Source organism: Sapajus apella, unplaced genomic scaffold, assembly GCF_009761245.1.
Source record: "Sapajus apella isolate SASKATOON/1434 unplaced genomic scaffold, GSC_monkey_1.0 scaffold28, whole genome shotgun sequence".
NCBI classification, from domain to species: Eukaryota; Metazoa; Chordata; class Mammalia; order Primates; family Cebidae; genus Sapajus; species Sapajus apella.
This window is the reverse complement of record NW_022436968.1, coordinates 18,519,417-18,535,486: the sequence shown is the minus strand read 5'-3', so window position 1 is coordinate 18,535,486 and position 16,070 is coordinate 18,519,417. Positions and strand designations below refer to the sequence as shown.

The following is a 16,070-nucleotide window of genomic DNA, read 5'->3' as shown; positions in this document are numbered from 1 at the left end:
TGTGTGTGTGTGTGTGTGTGTGTCTGATATCCAATGGGCGACGTTTACAAATGTTACTTGCTTACAAAATTCTAGCTTACAGAAAGGACACTAAAAATCTTCCAGATCCCCCTGCAGGTCCCCTAGGTGGGAGGCGAGTTGGGTACCTGACTTCCACCTGCAGGGCCCCAACACTGAGCCTGGAATTGGCGGGACCCAGCTCGCTGCGGTGGCGCCTGGTAGGAGGGCGCTGGGGCGGGGCCGACGGAAGCACTCGAGCGCCGTTGTCAGCTGCGCCGGAAGTTCCTAGCCGGGCCTGGCGGTAACCTTGGGAGCCTCACTGGTTCCTCCGCGGCTGCTGGAGTGGGCTTTGCGAGTCTGAACCTCAGCTGCTCTAGGCTCGTTAGCTGCCGAGAGCCTCCGGGTTTGCGGTGGAGGACGCTGAGGCTCGCGGGGCGGGGCAGGCACCCGGGCTCAGGGCCGCCCAGCCGACATGTCTCTAGTGGCGGAAGCCTTCGTCTCCCAGATTGCAGGTATCGCGCGTGGCCGCAGACCCAGGAGGTGGCGGCGCGGTCTCCGGGAGCTGCGTGGGGTACAGGGCTGGGGTCTTCCTCTAGCCTTGCGGCATTATGCGCTGAACCCAGGCCGGAGGGTGGAGGCGGGCACGGACTACCAACCTTATCTCAAGGATGGAAAAACTGAGGAGGAGACGCTTGGCCAAGGTCACCCCGCAGGAGCAGGCGTTCCGTCTCCTTCCGTTGGGCGGTCCATTGTCCATCTCCCCATTCCGTTGGGAGGTGCTGGAGTATGAGGAGGAGACCTTGAATTGGGATTGAGGTGGGGGGCGTTACCACAGGGACAAGCATCTGAACACTTCCGTCTAAGAGTGGGGCAGCTTCTGGGTCTTGGTACCCAAAGTTTAAGGTGACTGTCATTACTCAATTGTTACTTGTTGTCATCGAAGGACCACCAGACTTCTTGCTCCCTCTCCAAGCGACGTAGTAGTGCCATTTATTAAGAGTCTTAAGACTCTAGGATTCATGGAAATTTTTTTTTTTTTTTTTTTTGAGATGGAGTTTCGCTCTTGTAGCTCAGGCTGGAGTGCAATGGCACGATCTCGGCTCACTGCAACCTCCATCTCCTGGGTTCAAGCGATTCTCCTGCCTCAGTCTCCCGAGTAGCTGGGATTACAGGCGCCCACCACCACGCCTGGCCGGATTCATTGAAATATTTTTAAATCTGCAGGTACTTTAAAGAAATATCTTTGAGTCGTTGGACTGAACATGACTAATGTATATAGATTTCTAATTTCTCTCTTATTGAGGTTCTTATTGTAATGAAAGAAACTAAATATTGTTGAGAAACTGAGGAGACTAAACATAGGTACTTTTAGATATAGGCTAATAGAATTAGTCATAACTCCCTAGCAGTGTTTTCAACATGAGTATTTGGTAATGCAGACAGTCACTACATAAATAGGTACATTTGAAGAAGTAAGATGGTATTTTGGAAATGGGAAATACAGAATGTGTCGTAAAATTTGCGGGAATGTTTTTCACTGCATTGCGTTTGTGTGAACATACATTTCTTTTTTTTCCTTTTTCACTTAAAATACGTTATTTTCTAGAAGAGAGAAGAAGCTCCTACTAGATTGCAAGCTTCCTGAAAGTAGGGATCAAATTTATTTTGTTCCTTGTTGTATCCATAGTCAGTTGGTACTCAATAAATATTTGTGACTCAAATCAATGATTAATCTTGAGATTTCAAGCAATGATTATTTATGTTTTTACCATTTATGTTGAAAACAAGATCAGACTTACATAGTTAGATCAGCGATTTAATTTAGGTTGCTACTATGTTAAAAAAACAAAGCAAAACACTTCACAGTGTTTGTTGAGAGTGGTACACTGTGTGCATGTGTCCTAATGTGTGATTTTTTTAAATGAGAAAATGTTGAATGTCTTTTAATAATCTTTTGATATTGATTTAAGTAATGACGTTTAAGAATTTCTAGTGACGTTAAGAATTTTGTTTGTCTGCTGTGTTGTAGTGATCTGCTACTCTAGGAGGAATCATTTAAAGATGGATAATTCAACAAATAGTGTTGGAATAACTCCTAAGTCATTACACCACATGAATAAATTACAGATGGATTAAAGATCTAAATGTAAAACCAAAAAATTATAATAAAATAATTAGGAGAAAACATAGGAGATTATTTTAATAATTCTTGATTAGCAGAAGGGGCCTAAGCAAAATTTAGGAATTTGTAATCCGTAAGATGAAAACTTGGCAGATTCGATTGCAGAAAAAATTTAAGAACTTTGATAAAAGACATCTTAAGTAAGTTAGTACAAATAAGAAGACAAACCAACAGAATCAAAGACAAAAGATTGGAACAGGCAGTTCACAAAAGGATGAAATATAGACAGACAGTGAACAGAAAGATGTTCTCTGTCACTAATAATGTATAGCATCCCCCTGCCCTCCCCATCAGGTGGACAAAAATGAATATAATTTATAGTACCAATAGGGCATGGGGAAAACAGTACTCTCAAATTATTGGTGGGTCTGTAAGTTAGTATTACTTTTTGGGAACTTAATGTAGCAATATTTATTTATTTATTTATTTAGAGACAGAGTCTCACCCTATCACCCAGGCTGGAGTGCAGTGGTGCAATCTTGGCTCACTGCAACCTCCGCCTCCAAGGTTCAAGCAATTCTCCTGCCCCAGCCTCCTGAGTAGCTGGGACTACAGGCACACACCAACATGCCCGATTAATTTTTGTATTTTTAGTAGACACGGGTTTCACCATATTGGCCAGGCTGGTCTCGAACTCCTGACCTTGTGATCCACCCTCCTCAGCCTCCCAAAGTGCTGGGATTACAGGCGTGAGCCACCTCGCTCTTTAATGTAGCAATATTTATTAAAATGACATTCTCTGGCCTGAAAATTCTACTTATGAGGGTTTATCCAATAGAAATGTAAGGACCAGTACTTAAAGAAATATGTAATGATATTAATAGCAGCATAATAGTGAAAAACTAGAAATGTTTTAAATATATATCAAATTATTATATACCAATCCAGCAATTCCACTTTTGGGCGTGTATCCAAAGGAATTGAAATTGTCTAAGAGGTGTGTACACTTCCATGTTCATTGCAGTAGTATTCACAATAGACAAGATATGGAAGCAACCCAGGTGTTTATCAGTGGATGAATGGATAAAGAAAATGTGATATATAACGTACAGTGGAATACTATTCAGCCTTAAAAATAAGAAGAAAAAAACCCTATCATTTGTGATAAAATGGATAGACCTAGAGGACATTATCCTAAGTGAAATAAGCTAGATATAGACAAATAGTGATCTAAAATCTAATCTTTTTAGTGAAATCTAAGAGAGTTGATCTCATAGAAACAGAATAGATAGTGGTTACTAGAGGCTGAGGGGACAAAGGTGAGGGATTGGAGAAGAGGAATGGAGAAGAGGAAGTGCTGATCAAAGGGAACCAAGTTTGTTAGACTGGAAGAAAAAGTTTTAGTGAACTATTGCACTGCATAGTGACCACAGTTAATAATGTATTATATATTTCAAAACTGCCAAAGGCATAGATTTATAACATTCTCACCACAAAAATTTAAGTTGGTGTGGTGATGGATATATTAATTAGCTTGAGTTATTCTTTCTACAGTTTACACGTAGATCAAAATATCACATTGTACCTCCTAAATATACATAGTTACTATTTGTCAAAAACATTTATACAAAAATTATGATATGCTCACATTTTTTACAGATCCAAAATGAAGAGATGCACCTGTTAAATACGTTGTCTTGAAAGTAAAAAGTTATAGAATAATACATATCTTTTATGAACTCACAAAATCTATATAAACATACATATGTGTATATGTGTTAAGAGAAAGTTACAGAAGAATGTTCAACTAATTTTAACTAGTGATTAAGATAATATAGGAATGTTGGTGGAAGGTGAAGGAACTATATTTTTGAACTGAATTACTATAGTGAGCGTATTTTACTTTTGCAATTTAAATGATTATAATTTTTAAAATTTGTAAGATTATATTTTGTCAAGAAGTGAAAACAGGAGGCTGTCTTAATCCGTTTTGTGTTGCTGAAACAGAATACCACAGACTAGGTAATTTATAAAGAAAAAAAATTAAGTCTCACATTTTTGGAGGCAAGGAACTTCAGTTTCAAGGTATCAGTATCTGATGAGAGCCTTTGTAGCTGCATTATCCTACGGCAGAATGTGGAAAAGTCAGGGAGGGCAAGAGCCAGGGACTGAGAGGGCTGAACTTGCTTTTGTAACAACCGACTCTTGGGATAAGGAGATTAACCCATTCATAAGGGTGGAGCCCTCATGACCTAATCACTTCTTAACAGTCCCACCTCTTTATACTGTCAGAATGGCAATTACATTTCAGCATGAGCTGTGGAGGGGATATTCAGACTATAGCAGTGGTTAAAGTAGTAATTTATCTGAAACCCTGAGTTTGACTTTTAAATGACTTATAAGTGTGACTCCAATCCAACAACTGTTCACAATATTCTGTTTCTGGTAGTAACATGGTTTTCTTATAAGAGGTCCACCTAGACAGGTTAGAGATATGTATCTACATAGACCTATTATAATTTAGTAAGTAATTATGAATGTGTTTTTCTAATTGAGAGCTCTAATTTTTAGTGTATTTAACACTTTGCTTATTATCCTTCCTTCCTGTGGACATGAGCTAACGCTGATTATTTCTTTTGGAAACATTTAAAGATATCTGGCATCTCTCTGTGGTATTCTTGAAGTGAGTTCTTTGAGATCCTTATTCATATGGATATCTTTTTAGAAATCTATGAACTCCCCAGTTTAAGTGAACTGCTTCTGTCTCCTTGCTGCCAGTATTTCCCTCATCAACTTTTCTCAGTTCTTATTACTTAATAGGACTTATTCTGTACATTTCTACTGTTGTTACCTTAGTTCAAAGCTTTGTCATTTCTTGCTTAGATTACCATAGTAGTCTCTGAATTGATTTCTCTGCTTCCAGTTCGACTTCCTTCCAGTAGAGTCTGTACACTGCAAGCCTCAGTGGGTTTTTTGTTTGTTTTGTTTTATTTTAATTTTCCTTAAAAAAAAAAAACAAACCCTCCTCTTGTTTTAACATTTTGTTGGTTTCCTGTTGTCGGTAGAACAGACTTATGTCTTGTCACTTCCTTCCTTGCCCCTTGCCTGAAATGTCCACTTTGCTTAAATAACTCCTGTTCATCCTTTAAGACTCTGGGCACCATTTTAACCATTTAATGTAAGTCTACGTGACATTTTTTTTCCTGTCAAGTGAGAAAGGTTTGTTGCGGGTTTGTTTTTCCTGATAATAATGATATGTTGCCATTATGGAAAAATGAAAGCAATTCAGAAATAAAGCAAAAATTACCTGAAATCATATCACCCAGATTAAGACTTTAAAATTCCATCCCCGTCACTAAAACTTTGATGAACAAAGCTATTTCATTCTTTCCTTGAATTAAGAAAATTGACATAATATAAATATGCATAATTTTTTGTAACCTGTTTTGTCATATATTGGGATCTTTTTTCATGTCTATGAATGGAATTACACATCATCATTTAAAAATAGTTATATAGTATTTCATTGTAATGAAGAAGCTAAAACTTACTTATGTAGTATTACTCTGATGGATATTTAAGGAGTCGTCAGTTCAACCAGAGAAGCAGAAGCCCCAGGATATCTGTCTGTCTCTCTAGCCATGCACACATATGCAGGTATGTGCATACACAAACACATGCAAACAACTGGCTCTTATTGTGGGGGCTTGCAAAGCAAGTGCACAGCGTGTGAGGCAGTCATTCAGGAGGGGGAGATCCAGGACTAAGAGAGCGATCAGGTACTGCTTGGAATGTCTGATCCCAGGGAGGACTGAGGCCTTTTTTTTAAAGGGCTTTCAGCTGATTAAATTAGGCCACTTAGGATAATTCTCCCTTTTGGTTAATGTAAAGCTAACTAAGTAGGACTTTAATTATGTCAGCGGAATCCCTTTATGGCAGCACCTAGATTAGGGTTAGAAAAGCTAGGAGAAAGTGTGTGTCTGCTACAAAATGGCTCTTGCCGCTCTTACGTTCTCAACATTTGCCAGAGAATATCCCTTGTAGCCCACTTTAACTAGAGACATAGTAGAAAGGGAATTTTGGCAAGTATAGTTCCGTGTAGGTAAGTTGATGTGTCCCAAAGCCATCACAGGTGTGTGTGATTTTTGTCTGTTGTACACAGTGCATACATATACATATTTGTGCATCTGTCCAGTAGTTTTTTTTGAATATATATTTTAAAGTGGAAGATAATTTTGAATTGTTCTTTTGGCTTAATATGGAAAAAAATGGTAAGTTATGCTTTTGAATTAATATTTGTTTCTCTAGATGATGATATGCTGGATTTAGACTTTTTTTTTTTTTTTTTTTTTTGAGATGGCATTTCAGTCTTGTCACTCAGGCTGGAGGGCAATGGTGCAATTTTGACTCACTGCAACCTCTGCCTCCCGGGTTCAAGTGGTTCTCTTGCCTTAGCCTCCGGAGTAGCTGGGATTACAGGTGTCTGCCACCACGCCTGGCTAATTTTTGTATTTTTAGTAGAGATGGGTTTTACCATGTTGGCCAGGCTGGTGTCAAAACTACTGGCCTCAAGTGATCCACCTGCCTCAGCCTCCCAAAGTGCTGGGATCACAGGTGTGAGCCACCATACCAGGCCTAGAATTTTAAAAGGAGAATAAAAATAAACCTGAATATTATTAGTAAATAATTTTTAAAATATTTTATAACAACCTGTATATTTAAGTTTTCGCTTGTTTTATGGCTAGATTTTTCAATATGTTGCTCACATTTTTAAAAAAATTTTATTTTTACAGTCAGTTGGGTATGAATATATTGTAGGGGAAGATTGTATAATCCCATTTGGGCTACATGACCACATTTGGAGCAACCAGAAGGGTAGAGTACTGTGGTGGACAGGCCTAACTCACTTGCCCATCCCTGTGCCAGGAGTAGCTCCAGGTATTAGAGCTCCACAGTGCTACCAGATACACAAAAGAAGGGAGAGAGGTGTTGAGCGCTAAACGGCAGAAATCTGCTGCAGTGTTGATTGCTTCCTTCACCTTGCTTTTCCACTTTAGAGGATTTTGAAGTGAAAAGTCTAACCTGGGTTCTTATTTAGCCACTTCCTAGCTGTGTGAACTTAGACAAGGTAACTGACTTTTTAAGCCTGAGATTTCTCATTTGTAAAATGGTGAAAATAATAATATATGTTACTTTAAAGATACAATTTTGGTAAAGCTTTAAAAGGTTATTTATAAATAACAGAATTTAATTCAATATGAAACATCTATATACAGTTATTACAGTTATTAAGATTACTTGTTAATGTATCCTAGAGTAATTTGTTATTCCAGGATATTTATTTCAAGATATATATTTGATATCATCTTCATTTTATAATCTTCATTATAAAATTGAATCTTGGTATAGGTCATATTGGGGTTTTGTTGATTAGACATTGCCATAGCTGGTTACTGATAATAAGAGTTAGCTTTTGTTTTGAGCTACTTTGTTAAATGATTTATATATGTAATTGCTAATAATAACAATTTTATCTTGCCAGGTAGGTATTTTGTGGATAAGAATACTGAAACTCAGTATGAAGGTTAGGAACAAAGTCATTGGCATAAGAGCTGAGTTCTAAGCTCAACCCTGCTTCTTGTTCTGTGATCTCAGACAGGCCTTTCTAGTCCTCAGTTTCCTCATTTGTAAAAGAGGGATAATATATTTTACAATGTATACTAAGTATCTAGTATAGAGTGATAGATAATAAATATTCAGTACATGTTACTTTCTTTTGTTACTTTTATTGCCCAAGAGCCTTTCACCTTATATTAAGAAGTCCTTTGAGGATATTAATTCTGAACATCTACTATTCCATTACCATTTTAGACATCAGAAAATGCCCAAAGTATTCTTGTTTTTCTTTACTCATATACCATCTTTTCTGATTTATTACTCTACTGGTGCCTTGCCATATTTTAAGCACATCAGTTAATTTTATCATGCTGTAATTTATTAATCTTTTGAAATAAGGATAATATCTGTTCTGTTCTTTATTTAGAAACTCAGTAAACTATATAAAGGATGAAAAAAGAATGGTTGGAATATTCCATTTATCTCATTGTGGGCATTTGGGTGCTTAATTATTTAAATTTATTAATAACTTCATTTTAACAGTAGATTAATTTATAGTATGAGCTAGGAAAGTAGTTTTGCAGGGTTCCATGGAACCTATATGTAAGCATCTTGAAAGTAAGTGTGATCGAAATGGGCATGTTTTAAAAAATTTGTTTTTATATTGGTAATAAAGTGTTTTCATTCCATCTCTTCTCACATGAGTACCAGGGAGTCTGGACTTTAAAAGTATTCAGAAGGGTTCCAGAGGCTAAAGGAAATAGAAAATATAGGTTTAAAGGCTTTTGTAATATAGAAGTGATACTCTTGCTCATAATGAAGGAAATGATGGTATAGGTTTGTATGTTTGTGTATCAGAATATTTAATGATGACAATTGCAACAGAAAATTGAAGAAATACAATGCATTAAATTCTTTTGCTATTGAAAATAAAGATATTTTGTTATTTTTACCTAGTATTCTAAGGATTTTCCAGCATTGAGGAAGGCACTGAGGAATTATTCAAGTTATTGAGCTGACCATCACATTTCAGAGAATTAAAAAAGATCATATTAGTCATATGAATAATCTTACACAGTTGTGCTTATGACGTTGGAGATGTGAAGCTGATGTTGAATGGGGCATATGGTAAAGCAAAACAGTGACAGAATAGGTGAGTCAAGGTATAGTTTATTGACAGCAATGGATCCTATATTTTACCATACTGTATTCCTGAATAGGTTGAAAGAATTTGGTTTTGTTGCCCAGGCCCTGTTGCCCAGGCTGGAGTGCAGTGGGGTGATCTCAACTCACTGCACTTCTGTCTCCCAAGTTCAAGTGATTCTCCTGCCTAAGCCTCCCAAGTAGCTGGGATAACAGGTGCCCACCACCATGCCTGGCCAACTTTTTTATTTGTAGTAGAGATGGGATTTCGCCATGTTGGCCAGGCTGGTCTTGAACTGTTGACCTTATGTGATCCACCTGCATCAGCCTCCCAAAGTGCTGGGATTACAGGCGTGAGCTGCTGTACCCGGCCAAAACTACATTTTTAAGGTCAATGTTATGTTCACTTTTGAAAACTTTGGTAATAAGATACTTTCAAAGACTTGTTTTCTGTTAATGAAATAGTTCATAGGCTGTAACGTGAGTTTTAATTTTCTTACATGGTTTATTAACATTTTATACTCTGAAATTACATGATTTTTAGTTTTTAACTTAAAAGATTTGGTGATGGGTACCTCATAAAATTTGTCAGTCTTATTTCTTTGAAGACTTTTGAGTTATTAACGTTAGCTCAGGCTTTCCATATTTTCGTGAAAATTGAAAGAAAATTCCACGAAACTTCTTAACCTTTTTTAAACTTTTAAAATTTCTTGATAAGCAGTTATCAGATATACTGAAGATATCAAATAAAGATGAGATATTGAAAATTAAGCCTTCTCATTTTTTGTTCAAAGACAGAAGTTATAATATTCAGAATATCCAGCTATAGACATTTATATGTGGAAGAGAAGTATTTGCCTTGCCAGTAAGAGAAATGCATACTTTAATTTTTTATTGCTTTGTAAATGATCCTATCCTCTATTCTTGAACACTTTTCTTATTTTTGTATGGTCTATAAATGAATCATGGTTTTTGAACTTTTTTACATAAGTAATAAAAATGAAATTTGATTGGAGTGGAATAAAAAAGATTTTTTTCATAAAAACAGTCATTTTGCCATGACAATTCTCATTAACTGTAACTGTGTTGGCAAAATAGAAACCATAAAATGCATTTCACTGTTCTTATACACTTAGCTATATTTTTTTGCTGATTATATATTTTGTCTCTGAGTACTTGTATAAGCCAAAGAATTTCTTCATAATTTAATCTGTCTTTAGTTGAAAAAAACAGACTTTTGGCGAGTATATTTATTCCAGTGGATACAGTATCTTTGAGTATTACAATGATATTTTCCCCCATGTGTCATATTTCATTACCTGGTCAATTTAGAGCACTAATTCAAACTTTATATGAATAAATTGTGTCATTTGTATAACATGAAGAGGCCTTCATTATTTCACTATTTACTTATTAGCAGCTGACTCTTTAATGATCTAGCCTTCTCTTGACCTCCGTATCTTTTAATTGTTAGCTTTAATGTTACAGAAAAATGTTTTGGCATCATGAATTATAAGTAATGTTTCTAACTTTCTCATTTTATAAATTTTAAAAAGATTGTATGTCAGTATTAGAAATAACATAAAAGTAAAAGTTGCTATCTATTTTTTTATTAGATGTTATTGTTATTTTTACTATTACTGTTCATTAATTTAAGATTGTGAGTTGGCTAGTACAGGAGAACTAGTTACATAATGTTAACAATTTAGGTGGTAATTGACATTTGTTCTTCAGTTGAAATTGTGAGTTGATGTATTTTCTATTCCGTTTTCTTGAGGTATAATTTACATACCCTTTTAAATTTATAATTCAGTGATTTTTAGTATATTTACATAATTTTGTGACTATTACCACAATCTTTTTTTTTTTTTTTTTAAATTTTCTACTCACCTCTCCAATTAACATGATCTAATAGTAGATTTCCATCACCTCCAAAAGAAACTCCTTACCCTTTTACAGTCACTCCTCATTCCCACCACCAGCCTGAGTCAACCACTGCTCTACTCTGTTTCTGTAGATTTGCCTCTTCCGGACATGTCATATAAATGGAATCATGTGTTTTCCTTTGTGTCTGGCTTTTTTTTTTCATTGGGCATAATGATTTTGAGGGTCATCCATGTATTAATGTTGTAGCATGTATCAGTAACTTGGTTCTTTCTTATTGCCAAATAGTATTCCATTGTATGGATATACTGCATTTTGTCTATATATTCACCAGTTAATGAACATTTGGTTGCTTTCCTTTTTGACTATTGTGAATAATGCTGCTATGAACGTTTGTATTTAAGTCTTTATGTGGATATTTATTTTTATTTTCCCTGGGTGAATACATAGGAGTATAATTGTTGGGTTATATGGTAAAATTCTGTGTTTAACATTTTGATAAATTGCCAAACTTTTCATAGTCCCACCAGCAATGTGTGAGAATTTTTAATTTCTCCACATTGGCTAAATGTTTGTTATTGTCTGTCTTGTTGATTATGGCCTTATTGAGTGTGAAGTTGTATCTCATGGTGATTTTGATTTGCATTTCCCTAATGACTAATAATGTTGAGTATCTTTTCATGTGCTTTTTGGCCATTTGTGTATCTCCTTTGGAAAAATGACTATTCACATTCCTTGCTCAATTAAAAAAATTGGATTATATTGTCTTTTTATTACTGGGTTGTAAGAGTTTCTTATATATTTTGGATGTAAGCTGTATGAGCTTTGCGGAATCTTAATTGCTATTGTTATCATAATCATCATCTGCCTAAATAGAAGTCTAGATGATATTTGACTGGGAGTTAGATTCTAGTTATGCTCTAGTTTTATTTGGGCTCTAACTTTGGTTGTGAGAGGGAAGTTCTGCCTTCTACTGGTTTTCCTGAATTTTTAATCTGTGTTGCTTTCTGTCTTGTGCTTCTAGAATGCAGGGTATTAAGACCCATCTTCCTTAGATAGTCTACTGTACTTATTTATTCATTATTAATCTGTGTAGGTTTTTTTTTTTTTTTTTTTTTTTTTTTGAGACAGAGTTTTGTTGTGGTTGCCCAGGCTGGAGTACAGTGGCACAATCTTGGGTCATTGCAACCTCTGTCTCCCGAGTTCAAATGATTCTCCTGCCTCAGCCTCCCAAGTAGCTGGGATTACAGGCGTGTGCCACCGTGCCTGGCTAATTTTGTATTTTGTACTTTTAGTAGAGATGAGGTCTCACCATGTTGGCCAGGCTGGTCTAGAACTCCGTACCTCAGGTGATCTACCCACCTCAACCTCCCCAAGTGCTGGGATTACAGGTATGAACCACCATGCCCAGCCCACTCTGGGTCATTTTAATCTTCTGCTTACTACCTTGTTCCTCCAAATGAATGGATTGCTGGAGATATTGAGTTATTTATGGAATATTATTTGAGTTATTTGCCATAGTTCAATAAATTGGAATTCATTTGGTATTTTTGGAAATTGTACACTGTTGTGTATACTTTTTAATTAGTTTTTATGTAATGTGTAGCACAAACAAAATTAAACCTTGTTATGTGTATACCAAATAATATTGTCATAATGAGGTAGACTCTAGTATTTTTTAGTGTTTTTAAATTAAAGCATTGTAAAAGTACATATAAGGAGAATAGGCCACATAGTACCTCTAAAATAGAACTGCCTTATGGGCAGTTACTTGATTTTCTTAGTAATTGTGCCTTTAGCTCTTAGAATGGCGCCTGACACTTTATATGCATTCAGTATTTTTATTGAATGAATGATAAAACTGATTTGTAGCTTTGGCTAAATTTACTTTCTGAAATAAGATGTATGTATGATTTACTATACATATTTATATGGGTTGAGTATCCCCAATTTGGAAGTCTGAAATCTGAAAATGCTCCAAAATCCAAAATTTTTTGAGTGCCAATGTGATGCTCAAAGGAAATGCTCATTGAAGTGGGTTTTGGATTTTTGGATTAGGGTTGCTTAACTGGTAAGTATATAATGCAAATATTCCCAAATATGATAAAAATCCAAAAATTAAAACACTTCTAGTGTCAGGAATTTTGGATAAGGGATACTCAACCTGTATGCAACAAGCTATCCATAGATATACAGTAGATTCTTAAGTCAGTCAACAGGTTTCTTTTTCCTGAAAACTTATGATGATATGTAGCCAAAGGAATAGTTCTGGTCTGTGTCTTCTTCCAGAAGAATCTTCTAGAATCTAGGACTACTTTTGTATTTGTGTTTAATACTTCTCTAGTTTGTCCTAGAATGTTTGCTTTCTGCTTCAGGATTTCTATTTTAATTGAAGGTAGTCTATATCTTTGTATCTATACTTGCTTGTAAGTATGTTCTTTAGCCTTAACCACTATGCTACACAATACTGCCTTCCTTTTTTTTTTTTTTTTTTTTTTTTTTTACATTTATGGAAATGACAGTGTGATGTTGCACTTCTTTATCCTCCATCACAAGCCACTTTCTGATGTGAACACTGATCTCTGACAGTTAAGGTGATGGGAAAATGGTTTTAAACACCTTTTGTGGGAAGAGTCACTTCTGATTACACATTCTGTATCATATCATTAAACATCCCCTATGAAACATTAGCTCAGGGGCATTACTATCTAATCATTTCATGATCATCATTGTCTGAGATACAGTGTTGTTTTGGACTTGCACTATAGTTTGCAGGTTGAATTGCTGTTGAATCTAATATATATAGCTCTTAAAATTCCAGTTTTGATAAAGTCCCATATCATCATATTTTAAGTCTAAACATCTTAAAAATCTATTTTAAATGAAACCTTTATATATTGCCTAAAACTTGATGGGTTTTGAACGTGGTGTCTATGTTGATATCACTGATATCATTAGTATAATATTTATGTCAAACTAACAAATTTCCTTCTTTTCTTTCTATATCTTGCAGTAACTTGCCCATATTTAAGAGCTGCTGAATGCTCTTTGAACGTTTTGTTATATTAGCAGTATTTGCATTTACAACTTTGGCAGGAAGCTATCCAAATTTGGAGATAGGCTACACATGTTTCTTGCTCCTTTTATATAACACTGTCTAAATAGTCTTGCTGTGCTGAAGAGATGACATCTATGAGCTTTTGGAATCTAGTTGCCTAAGGATAAACTGAGTTTGACTTCATTAGTGCACAATTGATAGGTTTGTGCAGAGTTATTATAGCATTAATCAATTTGATGGATTGGAAATATGACAGAACTGAAGCAGCATGTAATATTAGTGCCTATTATTCTACAAATTATGTCTTCACGTACATTCATATGCCAGAGGAGTCATGTTGTACACCAAGGATGCAGAACTTAAAAAAAAGAGACAAACAACAGAGGGCATCTCTTTTCATGGCTCTTCTCTTATACTCTTATATTAGATCATTGAGAGATGGACTTCAGAATTACACTATTTTTTTAGGTCATAGCACTTTCATACTTTGAAATACCTTCATTTGAATGGAATACATAGACATATCATCTTTTACCAGAATGAATTACCACCTAACCTAATACTTAAGAGAATACCACAAGAAATATGTAAAGTCTTGAAGAGACTTACGGGTATACGTATGTGAATTTATTGGTTAGTAGTCATTTCATTAAAAATTATAATGGATTAGTAAAGAATATTGATATTTTTGTTGTATTTATTGAAAAGCTTACAAATAAGTAACTTAATGATAATTAAAATGAATGAGAAGCAAATACTTATTTTTGGGGGGTTATGGGTATTGCTTTATCATGTGTGCATTTCTAACATTTATTTATGCGTTATTTTATGGCTTTCAAAAGTCTAAGAACATGTGTCACTTCTTTTTGATTTTACTTTGTTCTCCAGCATAAATATGAGTTTTTTAAAGAATATTCCTTTGCATTAAAAGAACTCTCCCACTAAAGCCTGAAACCTTAAGCAGCCTCTCTTTTGCTCCTGGTAAAGAAGACACTAAATGTAGAATAATCAGGGCCTGAGCAAAATTGGAAAGTAGGTAGAGAACTAACTGGACTTTAATAACTAATTGGATATGCACTTAGTTATGAGGTGCTCTGATATTTGCTTTATTTCTTGGTATTCTTTATATCTGCAATATAGGGATATATTTCTTCTTTATAAAAGTGATAAAAATTTAATGCATCTTTTGTTAGAGAATACTGTTAGAATAGTAATTTTAATTTTAGAAAGTGAATTAATGTAGGTCACTAGAGTACCTTAGAGTAAGTTACTGATTTGGAATGAAAGTGCTATAGTAATTTCTTTATCATGAAATAATTAATTCCTAAAAGGTGGGTAGTTTAATTTGGAACGCTTATAATAAAGATATTAGGTTACCCTATAATCCCAGCACTTTGGGAGGTTGAGGCAGGCGGATCACCTGAGGTCAGGAGCTTGAGACCAGCCTGACCAACATGTTGAAACCCTGTTTCTACTAAAAATGCAAAGATTAGCCAGGCATGGTGGTGTGTGCCTGTAATCCCAGCTACTCAAGAGGCTGAGGCAGGAGAATCGCTTGAACTCGGGAGGTGGAGGTTACAGTGAGCCGAGATCATACCCTGTACTCCAGCCTGGGCAACAGAGCAAGACTCTGACTCAAAAAAAAAAAAAAAAAAAAAAAAAGAAGATACCTATATAAAATTTAATCTTGGTTAATTCAAATTTCATATTTTGTCATGTATTATTGTAAATGTCATTTTCAGTTTGGAGCAGTTGAAAAGCCAAGATTTTAATAAATAATCTCAGGACCACAATAATTTTTCACATTCTAGGAATTTACCTCCTAGAAAGAGAGATAAGATATTGACGTAATAATATGATAGAGTAGAAAATGGTACATAAGAAAAATACAGACTGCTATGGACAGTATAGATAAAGGAGAAATTAGATTTGCTTAGTCCTAAAAGCCTTTTTGATGGATGTCACATTTAAACTTGGTTGAAAAAGGTATAGGTTTTGGGTATACGGCAGTGAAGGAGTATTCAGAACTTGGGAACAGTTTGAGTAAAGTCACAAAGATGAGAACATTTGAAGTTTCTGGGGGAAATTTGAAGTGCTCTGGTTGATACAAGGGTCTTGTTAGGTAGGTAGGGAGGTAGTAGGCAGGGATCCCCATTCTCCTTACTAATTCATGTGTGTTCCCTCCACAAGCTTTCTCCTTGATCAAAAAGGGTGATTTTACCACAAGAGAGAAAGACTCTTCCTTGC

The 16,070-nt window shown here is 35.5% G+C and overlaps 1 protein-coding gene across 7 annotated transcripts in view; it reads left to right on the top strand.

Annotated features, from left to right (window-relative positions):
* Nucleotides 1-257: 257 nt before the first annotated feature.
* The window catches only part of MTX2 (metaxin 2), a 57,464-nt gene continuing 41,651 nt past the window's right edge, over nucleotides 258-16,070 (top strand). For 2 of the 7 annotated variants that reach the window (XM_032292865.1, XM_032292868.1), the window contains exons 1-2: nucleotides 265-512; nucleotides 8,696-8,891. In XM_032292865.1, coding sequence (XP_032148756.1) covers nucleotides 8,855-8,891 — 37 coding nt within the window. In that variant the 5' untranslated portion in view covers nucleotides 265-512; nucleotides 8,696-8,854. Of the gene's footprint in view, nucleotides 513-8,695; nucleotides 8,892-12,814; nucleotides 12,837-13,105; nucleotides 13,161-16,070 lie in introns of those variants that run through there. The other 5 variants (XM_032292870.1, XM_032292867.1, XM_032292863.1 and 2 more) reach the window with 4 other exon arrangements.